This window comes from Zeugodacus cucurbitae, chromosome 4 (assembly GCF_028554725.1).
Source record: "Zeugodacus cucurbitae isolate PBARC_wt_2022May chromosome 4, idZeuCucr1.2, whole genome shotgun sequence".
Taxonomy (NCBI): domain Eukaryota; kingdom Metazoa; phylum Arthropoda; class Insecta; order Diptera; family Tephritidae; genus Zeugodacus; species Zeugodacus cucurbitae.
Genome location: NC_071669.1, coordinates 36,470,478 through 36,484,172, shown reverse-complemented (window position 1 = coordinate 36,484,172; position 13,695 = coordinate 36,470,478). Strand labels below are relative to the sequence as shown.

At 36.3% G+C, this 13,695-nt stretch overlaps 1 protein-coding gene across 4 annotated transcripts in view; it reads left to right on the top strand.

Moving 5' to 3' along the window:
* Positions 1–13,695, top strand: part of LOC105211544 (four and a half LIM domains protein 2) — a 215,092-nt gene that overhangs the window by 87,612 nt on the left and 113,785 nt on the right. For all 4 annotated transcript variants that reach the window (XR_008471138.1, XR_008471137.1, XM_054230332.1 and 1 more), the window contains one exon: positions 10,624–10,709. Coding sequence is in view for 2 of the 4 variants with exons in the window: in XM_054230332.1 (XP_054086307.1) it covers positions 10,624–10,709 (86 nt within the window). In the remaining 2 variants the exon portion in view is untranslated. Of the gene's footprint in view, positions 1–10,623; positions 10,710–13,695 lie in introns of those variants that run through there.

Genomic DNA, 13,695 nt, shown 5'->3' with positions numbered 1-13,695 from the left:
GACAACGTACCACAGCTGTAAATAGTTTTTTATTTGATCACACAAATGTGAAAAGTTGAGATGTATGAAATCGAAAACTGAATGATAGTTTAGTGTCAAAAACTTCAAGATCCTTTACTGTATAATATACAAGTACAAATGATGCTAGATATATTTAAAATTTCAGGATGCCTTGACAATGTATTATCGTTAACATTTCTTTATTCTTTCATAATTTAAATTATGTCAGTCGTTTATCAATTTGCCACTTCCCAACTGCTGTGAGCTTATGGAACCATCAAAAAGAGCATATTTGATTATAGAGACGTGCGCTGTCTGTGCCTGTAGATTGGTCAAGTGAAATGGGTGGAAAATAGATTTCAATTATTTATTTTTTTGCTAATTATACGTTTGTGAAAATGCATAGGGAACACCATGTTGAAATGATAACTGTAGAAACACATGTAGCTGCGAATATATATATGTATATGAATTTATTCGCGTTCCTCCTTCTTTTGATCAGTTCAACAACGATCTTTGCGCCCAACGCGCATCTGCTGAACGCCGCAGCAATATCGCCGCGGGCAGCAACACCAATCATGGGAAACAGCAGCGCTCCACACGGTGAGATCATTTTCATTTTCGATTATTAACTCTTTTTGCTTTTTGCTTTCGTTGTTGTGATTATTGTGCCCACATTAATAGCTGCTGTGGTCGCTTTTATTGCCAAGTTTTATTTGTGTTTTTTTTTTTGTATTTTGTTTATTGTCATATAAAATGGACAACAAAAATGGGTTTCTCGTAATTTTCTATTTTTGCACTTCGCTTTACGAAAAAAAGAGGAAGAAGAGAAAATGACATGTGCAAAATAATTATCTAACTCATTGAAAATATAACAATTATTATTAATTATATTTTGAGTTGATTTCAATTATAAATGCATAATCGTTTGTGTGCATACATTTTTACATGTGTACATCTATTTATACGTTATGTTAGGTATTTTCATGTTTTTTACAGCTCAAGTTTATTTGTTTTGTTGCTATATTCTGCAGTGTAACGATTAATTCGACATACTATGATTAAATATATTATTTTGGCGTGTTCGTTGCCTGTCTCAGTTTGTTTGTACTATTCTTCCAAATATCTATTAAATATCTATCCTCTCATCTTTTAGTATCTTTTCTCGCAAGCTTTCTAATAAAACTTAGCTTGTATTAATCGTTCCCAGTAATAAAATATGAAAAGTAGGTTATGAATTTGCTGAAATATATAAGTTTATCTGATTCTTAGGTGTGTTCTGTACCAAAATCCAGAGTGCAGAGTTGACTACCAAACGTCAAACTTCCGGATTCAATAAACTAACCTTTTTGATCACAATAATATTGGAAAATGTACAGTATAATGCCTTTATTAATTACACTGGTTAACAAAATTTTATTTATTTTTTGTCATATAAAACCCATATCAATTTTGAATGTACAAGGGTGACTGAACAAACCCGTGAATGAAGATTGACACGCCAGTTTATCTTGTAACAACAACACATACATATATTTTATTTAAAGTAAAGTAAATTATCAGCTACATTTAGAGAAATTATTGCTAAATATGGTAGAAATATTATTCAAAGTCTTTTTTAAGTATCCAACAATATTCCGTTAGCATTCCTGCGCTCCATTTCCCTTCTCTATTAAGGAAATATCATGATGGAATCTCTAACATGGTTCGTCACTCACAGCACCTAAAATTTGCCGGAAAGAAATCCAGATGTGAGTCCAGAAATTTCAATTTTAAGGAAATATTAAACCCCTAAGCTTTATATGACATTATAAGTTCATTTATTATGTCTCTGTAATTTTCCGATTTATGGTTTCATAGAAGATTTTGCACCACGATTACAAAGCATTTCCAGGCGAGATTTTCCTGAGTATTCAGTTTTTCTTCAAAGTTCTAATCATGCATATCTAATCTAATATTATATGCTCACTTAATTTGGCTAAGATATTTCATATATATCCTCATGTAGAGACCAAGGTGGTAATCTGGTAACCGATGTCCAGGGCATACTGGGATTATGGAGGGAACACTTCTCCGACCTGCTGAATGGCAGTGAGAGTACAACACCAGGAGATGGCGAACCCGATCCCCCAATCGATGACGATGGAACAGATGTTCCATTACCCGACCATGAAGAAATTCGAATAGCAATTACCCGCTTGAAGAACAACAAAGCAGCGGGGGCCGATAGATTACCGGCAGAACTATTCAAATACGGCGGCGAAGAACTGATAAGGTGCATGCATCAGCTTCTTTGCAGAATATGGTCGGAAGAAAGCATGCCTGACGATTGGAATCTCAGTGTGCTCTGCCCAATCCATAAAAAGGGAGATCCCACAATCTGCGCCAATTACCGTGGGATCAGCCTCCTAAATATCGCATACAAGGTTCTATCGAGCGTATTGTGTGAAAGACTAAAGCCCACCGTCAACAAACTGATTGGACCTTATCAGTGTGGCTTTAGACCTGGAAAATCGACAACTGACCAGATATTCACCATGCGCCAAATCTTGGAAAAGACCCGAGAAAAGAGGATCGACACACACCACCTTTTTGTCGATTTTAAAGCTGCTTTCGACAGCACGAAAAGGAGTTGCCTTTACGCCGCGATGTCTGAATTTGGTATCCCCGCAAAACTAATACGGCTGTGTAAATTGACGTTGAGCAACACCAAAAGCTCCGTCATGATTGGGAAGGACCTCTCCGAGCCGTTCGATACCAAACGAGGTTTCAGACAAGGTGACTCACTATCGTGCGACTTCTTTAACCTGATGCTGGAAAAAATTATAAGAGCTGCAGAGCTAAACCGAGAAGGTACAATCTTCTACAAGAGTGTACAGCTCCGGGCGTACGCCGATGATATTGATATCATCGGAAGCAACAACCGCGCCGTTTGTTCTGCTTTTTCCCGCATGGATAAGGAGGCGAAGCGAATGGGTCTGGAGGTGAATGAGGACAAGACGAAATATCTCCTGTCATCAAACAAACAGTCGGCGCATTCGCGTCTTGGCTCCCACGTCACTGTTGACAGTCATAACTTCGAGGTCGTAGATAATTTCGTATACCTGGGAACCAGCATCAACAACACGAACAATGTCAGCCTCGAAATCCAGCGCAGAATAACTCTTGCCAACAGGTGCTACTTTGGACTGAGTAGGCAATTGAACAGTAAAGTCCTCTCTCGACGAACCAAAATCAAGCTCTACAAGTCGCTTATCATTCCCGTCCTTCTTTACGGTGCAGAAGCTTGGACGATGTCAACATCAGATGAGACGACACTAGGAGTTTTCGAGAGAAAATTTTGCGCAAGATTTATGGTCCTCAGAACATTGGCAACGGCGAATACCGCAGACGATGGAACGATGATCTGTACGAGTTATACGACGACATTGACATAGTTCAGCGAATAAAAAGACAGCGGCTACGCTGGCTAGGTCATGTTGTCCGAATGGACGAAAACACTCCAGCTCTGAAAGTGTTCGATGCAGTACCCGCCGGAGGAAGCCGAGGAAGGGGAAGGCCTCCACTCCGTTGGAGGGACCAGGTGGAGAGCGACCTGGTTACACTTGGGATCTCCAACTGGCGCCGAACTGCGAAGGAGAGAGACAGGTGGCGCACTATCGTCGATTCGGCTATAACCGGCTAAACGGTTGCAACGCCAATCACACACACACCCGATTTATAAGCTATTAAGCTCGTCATATTTTTGAAAATCCTATAATTAGCTATATGAGAGCTAGGGGAAGTTATGACCTAATTTTAACCATTTCTAATACAGAGACACACTATTGAAAAAAAAGATTTCCTCTGAATTAAATTAATATATCTGAGAGACTTACTGCTATTTTCGGTGAAAAATTACCATAAGGCACTGAGTTCTTCATATTCGATATCCGGGGCATTGGAAAGTTATAGTCCGATTTCGACAATTTTTTCACAAGTGATGACACGGATCATATACATTATTTGTGTAAACTTTTATTTCCTTATCTTCATTGGTTCCTTATGTAAAGGTGTTGAACCGATTTCATCCATTTTCCACACGTGCCATCAGGGTGTCGCGAAAATAAGAAATTTCATTGAAATCTGTCGAGTAGTTCCTGGGATATGGTTTTTGACCATTAAGTGGGCGATGCCACGCCCATTTTACATTTTGTAAAAAAATCTGAGTGCAGCTTCTTTCTGCTATTTCTTCTGTAAAATTTACTGTTTCTGACGTTTTTCGTTAGTGAGTTAACGCACTTATAGTAATTTTCAACCTATCTTTTGTATGGGAGGTGGGCGTGGTTATTATCCGATTTCTGTCATGTTTGGACTGTATAAAGAAATGGCTAAAATGAACGACAATTTGGTTTATATAGCTCTATTGGTTTGCGAGATATATACAAAAAACCTATTTGGGGGCGGGGCCACGCCCACTTCCCCAAAAAATTACACACGAATATGTCCCTTCCTAGTGCGACCCTTTTTTTTTTTAGGTTTTGTGTTTTCGGTTTTCGCCATTTTGTGGATGTGGCAATGGTAGAATATCGCCGATTTTAATACCAACCTCCTCAGGGTGCCAAGGAATATGTGTACCAAGTTTCATTAAGATATCTTAATTTTTACTCCTTTTTTTCTCTGAGAACATATAAAAAAGGTTTCTTTTAAAGTGGTTCACGTCTGGAGAACTGGCTATCGATACTTTTTTTCGTGAAGGGTTTTGAAACGATTCCGAAATATTTTCTTTTCTCTGTTCTTTATCGCTTTAGGTGAGACCTTTGGAGACCATTGTCGGATATTATAAGTCTAACTGGCTTGGCTTCGCGTCTCATTATTTTCCGATTGTTTACAAAACATGGCTTTGAAAGCACAATTAGTGGATCTTGTGAAAATAATATATTTTACTAAATGCACAACATTTGCAATATTACTCCAAATTCCTATTTTATTACTTGCGACTGTGTGCGCGTACACACATATGTATAACTGTTAAAGATGCTCAAGGCGAAGGATTTGAGCGCTGCAGGACTTTGCCGTTCCAAATGATGACGTGTGAATTACTGAAAATTACATATGCATGTTCATACTCTTACATATACATACTAACAAACATCCACTTAAGTGTGCAAAAAACGCTGGTGTGTCTATGTGCGAGAGTACTTCAAAATGCGTTCAAGCTATGCCAAGATTGTTAAGCATGCGTCTACGCTCAAACTTCAATTAACTGCACTGAATTATGAAACATGATTCCTCGCACAGTTCTTCGCTGGTTATTTCAGTTCCATTGCTGTTATTGTTGTTGTTGTTATTGTTGCTGTTGTTTGTATGTGTTTTATGTATTTTTAATAGCTCTCTGCAGCAAGAAGAAAATGCAGTGACGGTTGCGAGTGCACTTACTCTCATGTGAAACAAAGGCAACAATCCATACACATTCAAACATACACATATTCGTTCATACATATATAAATACATATGAAACTGTATTTATTTGTAACGCTGGGCCCGTTGAAAGAACATTGTCATGCTTGCCTCAGTTAGTGAATGAGTCACGCCTCAAAAGTGGGTCATCGATTTGGCTCGAGCTTTAAATGTTACACATGCTCGCTGTGTCAAAGCCCAACAACAACAACAAAAACAACCACAACCACAACACTAAGATTAACAAGCAGAAGTGTACTGTGGAACATGCATACGGAGTACAATTGCGGCAACATTTTACATTTTGCAAAGAAGTGAGAATGTTGTTGAGAAGGCTGGTTGCTGCACGTGCAACCTAACGTAGGCCCAATGAATAACCAAAGCATTGCAGCGCTATTAAGATACATATGTTGAAACACTAGCGAGACGGAGGAGATTGTTAGGTGCCGAAGACACTGCATTTGATATTGAAATTGTTATTTCGGCTTCGTTGAGTTTGTGGGCATAATTTTGTTCATACTTTCGGTATTGCGGTAATTAAGAAAAAAAAATTATCCAAACCCCTTAGTGAGTGAAAGGCAAAATTTACGCAATATTTTTCCTTTTGGTACTTAGTAGCTGCTAACAGTAGAAGAGTTCCACTATAGTCTGATGTTATTTTTTTCTTTTATTAAAATGTTTAATGTGTTTAAATATTATCCAAAACAAGTAAGGAAGGGCTAAGTTCGGGTGTAACCGAACATTTTATACTCTCGCAATTTATTGAAGAAATTTTATTAAGATAACGCACAAATTTACCCATAAATTCGGCATAAAGTTTAATAGAATAACGAAAATCGTCATATATAGATATGAGGGCTGAGGTAATTCCTGAACCGATTTCATTCAATTTCGCCAGCAAGGTTCACTATATCCAATACTATACGCTCTCTTAATTTTGCTAAGATATCTCACATATTAACTAATACATATATGCGTAATAAAGCCCAACGAATTTTTGAAAAACCTTTAATTAGGTATTTGGGAGCTAGGGGATGATATTTTTGCAAAACCTATAATTATGTATATGGGAGCTAGGAGATGTTGTGACCCGATTTTAATAATTTTTGGAACAGAGACACACTATTTGAAGAAATCAATTTCCTCTGAATTACATTAAATTAGTTGAGAAATTTACCCATATTTTCGGTTAAAATTTAACCTTAGGCGCTGAGTTCAACATGTTCGATATCTGGGGCCTTGAAAAGTTATAGTCCGTTTTCGACAAATTTTTCTCAAGTGATGCCACAGATCATATACTGTATTTGTGTAAAGTTTTATTTCGCTATCATCATTGGTTCCTAATGTATATATTATAAAGTGAAGTATTCAGATGGAATTCATAATTGAGTTATAAAGAAAGTAGTCGTGGTTCTGAACCGATTTCATCCATTTTCCACACATGTCAGGGTGTCAATAAAATATTATATACCGAATTTCATTGAAATCTGTCGAGTAGTTCCTGAGATATGGTTTTTGACCCATAAGTGGGCGATGTCACGCCCATTTCCCATTTTGTAAAAGTATCTGAGTGCAGCTTCCTTCTGCTATTAATTCTTGGAAATTTTGTGTTTCTGACTTTTAGTCATTTTCAACCTAACCTTTGTATGGGAGGTGGGCATGGTTATTATCCGATTTCTTTCATTTTTGGACTGTATAAGGAAACGGCTAAGAGAAACGACTGCAGAAAGTTTAGTTTATATAGCTTTATTGGTTTGCAAGATATATACAAAAAACATATTAGGGGGCGGGGTCACGCCCACTTTTACAAAAAAATTACATTCAAATGTGCCCCTCCCTAATGCGATCTTATGTTCCAAATTTCTCTCGCAACAAAAGTTGCTAAAGAGAGTATAATAGTTTTGTCCACATAACGGTTGTTTGTAAGTCCTAAAACTAAACGAGTTAGATATAGGGTTATATATACCAAAGTGATCAGGGTGAAGAGTGGAGTTCAAATCCGAATGTCTGTCTGTCCGTCCGTCCGTCCGTCCGTCTGTGCAAGCTGTAACTTGAGTAAAAATTAAAATATCTTAATGAAACTTGGCACACTTATTTCTTGGCACTATAGGAAGGTTGCTTTCGAAAATGAGCAAAATCGGACCACTGCCACGCCCACAAAATGGCGAAAACCGAAAACACATAAAGTGCCATAACTAAGCCATAAATAAAGCTATGGAAATAAAATTTGGTATGAAGGATCGTAATATGAAGGGGCATATTTGGATGTAATTTTTTTGGGGAAGTGGGCGCGGTCCCGCCCCCTACTAAGTTTTTTATACATATCTCGCAAACCGACAGAGCTATATAAATCAAACTTTCTGCAGTCGTTTTTTTAGCCACTTCCTCATACAGTCCAAAAATGAATCGGATCATAACCACGCCCACCTCCCATACAAAAGTTAGGTTGAAAATTACTCAAAGTGGGTTAACTCACTAACGAAAAACGTCAGAAACACTAAATTTCACATAAGAAATGGCAGATGGAAGCTGCACTCAGATTTTTTTACAAAATGGAAAATGGGCGTGGCGTCGCCCACTTATGGGTCAAAAATCATAACTCAGGAACTACTCGACCGATTGCAATGAAACTTGGTTTGTAATAGTTTCCTTACATCCCAATGATATGTTGTGAAAATAGGCCAAATCGCTTCACAACCACGCCTACTTCCTATATACCAGAACTTTGAAGACAATCAGAATCGTTTACTTTACAATATATAAAGTAAGTACTAGTGAAGATATCGGTGCAGAACTATGCACAAATACTATGTTAATAGTGTGGCAGCCCCATTCTAAATCGCCGAAATCGGACCATAGGTTTTTAAGACCCCATATATCGAACACGAGAACCTCGGTGCTTCTAAACTAATATTATGGTTTCCAACTTTCAATGGACTTTATACAATATATATGACGAATATGTGGGTCAAATTGTGTATAATATAATATAAATAAAGTTAAATAAATAAATTGCGAGAGTATAAAATGTTCGGTTACACCCGAACTTAGCCCTTCCTTACTTGTTATTATAACTATTTTTTTTCAAGCCAATAGATGGAGAATATTTGACCAAAAAAGTGAGTTTTTTCCTAATATTCTATCGAAAATACAAATTATACTATTTTCTATTTTACTTCGTTCATTAACTAGATTCATCCGTGTACTATCGAAATATTGTGGACTTATAGTTTTTAGATCGACCAATAATAAGTTATGATGTTCACCGCAGAATCTGGTTTTTAGATACGTCATGGGAGATGGGGTGCTTGCGGCTGAGTTTTCGGAATTGTAAATAAAAATTTTATAAAATACTTTTTAAATATGTATTTTTGATACGCTGATTTGTTTAAATGAAATATATACATATATGATTGTGTAAGTACCAGAAATGGTATGGTACAGCTGAAGCTTCCGACTGGAAAAATGCCAAATTTTTAAACAACATCCTTCCATATACTATACTTGTATGTATGTATGTGTGTATATAAATCGGGTTTACATTGGTATTGTTGTAACTAACATCGTAGATTTAATAGACACGGTGTCACGTCAGTGGCTAAAACTAGCAGAAGAGAGATTTGGTATTGTCGATGCTCGAAATCGGACCAATGTTAATAAATACCTTCGATGGTTGGATGTTTGTTTTGATAAGGATTCTCTACGTATATGAGAGTTAAGCAATGCATTTGCGATCTTTTCGACCAACAAATAAACTTTCTTTAAATTCTGCATTATTTTTTATAAGAGTAAGATAAGTATGTAGTTATACTATATACAGCAGTAGCTAGCTATTCGTTGATAAATGTCTACTTGCATACGTGTGTACATACATAAGTAGGCAAATGAGGCCATAATAGGCGACATCTGAACAATAGCTGAATTTAGATCACAAAATTCGTGTGGAACGTTCTCTTTTGTAAAGTTCGGACAGACTGTCAGGCGACTGCAGTTACCAATTGCAACAACGCGCAGCGAACGGTTGTGACTGGTTTCATCCGCAAACAAGAAATAAAAGCGAAGCGAAACGAACAAATAATATTTAGGCCCACATATGTGCATATGTGTGTATGTATGTTGTGCCTGCGTGTATGTACGTTAAGCACAAGCGTTTGTATATTAACACAAAATAAATGCACTCGCCGGTAGGGAAGGTCGCTTGGTCGGACTTGGCGACAGGATGTGGCAGCTGCAAAATGTGCCCGAATTGTCAACGTGGGATTTTATTGTTACTAGCACAGCAGGAGCTATAAAAAGCTAGGTCTATTTTCCAACATAAAAACTCATGTAAAAATGGACATAGTTTTATAGTCTGTATATGTATAAAGGACATGTGAAATCATTGGTGGGTTGTTGTGTTTTTCTGCTGCAGTTGGTGTCACAAACGGTTTCGTTTTCATGCATTGTTTTCACTGCACTTGTACGCCGCATTAATTAATCTTATTGCACGGGGCTTTATTATATGTACAACACTGTCATCTGCAGCATTCCTTTACATATGTAATTATGATTTACATCCATTTCACCTAACCTCGAAAAAAAGCATGAAAAGTGGAATCATCCCCTCGTACAATGATTCATTGAGCAGAAAATGGATCATTTGCTTTTCTGATGAAAACTGTACATAAATCACGCCATTTTATCCAGAAAAAACAAACAAAAAATGGACTCAACGGATGGATCATTTGAGATGTAGCCGCGGCCACATTTGAAAGACATAATCTTAACAAAAATGCCAAAGAATGTTCTTTCGAATGTTAATAAACATTTCCCATTAAATTTGAATTTTCTGTGTTTTTTCTTTCAAAAAGAAGGGAACTATGACGCCTCTTGTCTTGTCTTTTGTTCAATAAGTTGGCGCGATAATTGACAGCGCTTTAGAAAAGACTAAACAAACAAATATTCATTTTAATAAGGGCTAATAGTTTAACACTACCTTTGAGTATGCCATTCGCGATTCGGTGTTCTGCACTTTATCGTCTCGGGGTTATGGTGAATGCTGGGTGGAATAATTAAGGTTAAGATTTGAATGCAGCTATTTGGAAATTCAAAAGACTCCGTGCATCGATAATGTATCTTTAATTGTAATCTAAGTTTAAACAGTTTTTTTCTCACACTTTCACATTCTCCCACGTTTCATTACAGGGTGTTGTCATACGCGAGGTGGACGACGGTGTACGCTGTGAGCAATGCAAAACAAATTGTCCAGGCTTTGCCGCGCATGATTGGAGGTAAGTGGGCGCGCTTTCCGCCGCTATTTCTAAAAGCACTCACGTGCTCATATATGTTATAAATATGTATATCCATACACCTACACACACACACACATGCACATGTGCACTGGTTGCACTAAGTGACTTCTGTTTATGCGAACAAAATCTAATAGAATTACTTGCGTTCACTTTGCTCTCTTCATTAGTGTACCGCACTAGCAGCAGCTAGCTAGCACTTGTGTACGCTCATAGGCGAGTTTGCCTCATTTAACTTGCAAAAGTTATGTATGTATACACATACACACTTGCCACTTTCACGTCGGAGCGTGCAACATTTCGCCTAAACAGTCTGTATCCATAATTTAATTTATGCCAACACTCAATTGACGTGAATAATTAAATATTGCACACCACTTACAAAGGGTATTTAGAAGTTGCGACTTTATGAGTTCATGCACGCATACACATACACATGCGTAGATGTGAGTATATAAATTTAAGTGCTCAGCTAGAACGTCACAAATGTTATACGCCCTTCTTTTTTATTAGAGAAAGGTTAGAGTCTCAGCAGCTGTTTTTGAAGAGTACTTACTTATACTATTAAGTACTAAAATCTTCGCAGCTTAGCTAAATATGGGCCACATTAAATATGAAAGTAAAATTTCGCCTTCTCTCGTTGGAAGCGAGTACAGCACCTTTGCGGATGTGGCGTGAAGAATTGTTGTCAAGGGAGATATTTCGGAGATTAAAATGTTTTGAATTGTAAAGGTCATAGCAATATTTTATGATTAATTTAAGAACAACAACATACAAAGCATACATACATAATACACCTATGTACTCACATACATATATTTAAATATACAAATGCTCTGTGTTATCATTTAAGACTTTAACAAAGCATCTTCTCACTGCCGGTCATACTCTTTCTGTATATTTTAAGTTCGAAAATAAAATAAAAAAAAGTTATTCATTGTTCATTAAGAAAATTTATTAACATAAAAGTTACTTGTATTTGCTTGGCGATTCTGCTTTCAATATGTTTTGCATTCTTAACAGTTCGCCACCACTGTAGAGCTTTGCACTTAAAAGCTTTGGCTGCTAGACAGTTATGTTGGTTAACAGATGTCGCTGTCAATCGGCTTCGGTGTGCAGTGCTTGATTACTTATTACTAAATGGAGTATAAATTCATTGTAAATATTGTTTTAGTAACTCCATTTTAAATATGCTTCAGCCTGTGATTTTAAATAATAACTAATTTTTGATTGAAGTATGTATGCATATAAATGTGATATGTTCGTTCATTACAAAAACGAATTCCTTTAAGAATGCGGAAATCTGTTAAATAAGAAAGATGAAAAAATAAATTAAATATAAAACAAATATTTGAGTGAATTATAGACTATAGGTTATGGAGGTGTGACTAGCGAAGACAATTTTCACTAAGGTATCTCCCTTATGCTACCAAAAATCCATTGTAAAATCAGTAATCAATAATCTAATCACGTGGAGAAATGTAAAAAAGGATAGTCGATTTTAACAAAATCGAAAATCTTACTTTATTTTATTTAGTATTTAACTGAATTTGACTTCGTCCCACTGTGGGTTCTACCATTTTATATTGATAAGGTCCTATCACTTAATTCTCTTTATTTCACAGTATTGTATTTGTTTAAACATTCCTACGTGCGCTAATCTAAAAATGAATAGATCATGTGAACAATTTTGAGAATAACGGTTTGAAAGAAAGTCGCGTGACCCTTATACTCTCAAATAAAATGTGAAAATCATACCCTGTCATCTAAAACAAACTTCGTGGACACAAACTGCATGGCCTTAAGATATACTATAAGTCAAAATTCAACCACGCCCACCCCAAAAACTACATATGTATTATATGTATTTGATATATTAATTGCTAATAGCCTAGACGGACGGCAGAGTTAATTCGGATTAACTGCGCTTTTAATCAGTTCCAAATATGTAGACGGCAGCAAAGCGAGTTATAAACTCCCATAAACAGCTGATTGGCAATGATATTTCCATTTTGGTAAAATAGAATTGGATAGAAAGTTAATATTGCGGTTATTAGTCGCACAATCAGAACAAAATCACTATTAGATCTTCCATTTTAGAAAAAATTAGCTATTTCATTCCATGCGTATGTTTTTGTTTACATTTAATTGAAAAACAGCTGTTAGTTTCATTCACAATAGGTAAAAAGCGGCCATGCTTAACAATGTTGCCAACGAAAATGCCACGAACTCCCACTAACTCTCTAAAATCTTGAGGATTAAATGGGAGTTAGCAAACGGAGTTAACTGAGATAACTCTCGAATTAACCCCTATTAAAGCAGTTAATCCGAATTAACACCGCCGTCTAAAATGGGTATAAGGTGCAATACCATTTGCACAAGATTCTGAATTGCTTTAGTATTTGTATCATGTGGACTTCAAATTACTGTGTAAGGGCTGTAACCGATTTCGACCATTTTCAAACTGTATCATTGGGATGCCAAATATATGAGCCCTATATGTATGAACCAAATTTCATTGAAATTAGTCGAGTACTTCCTGAGATATGGGTTTTGACCATAAGAGAGCGTCGCCACGCCATTTTTTATACCAAGCTTTGGGTGCATGATATTTTTTCCTTACTAAATTAAAGGACTTTTAGTAGTTTTCAACATATTCTTTGTATGGGAGGTAGAGCCGTTAGATTTTCAAGCAAAACTTTTTCGCATATAAGAATTTATAATATAAGAATTTGGTCATTTTAGGGACAATTCGTTTATACTTAGACAAAATATTTTGTGATAATTTTTTTGATTTTTGTCTTATGAATGCAACCACTGTGGCTATGGTATGTCGAATACTCTGATTTCCATGATACAAGTTTATTAGCTTCCAAATAACTTTATTCTTTATTATAAAGTTGCTTTGGATACTTTATCCTTTTTTTTAATTAATTTTTTGTTATAAATAAATAAAGGAAGTTAAAAT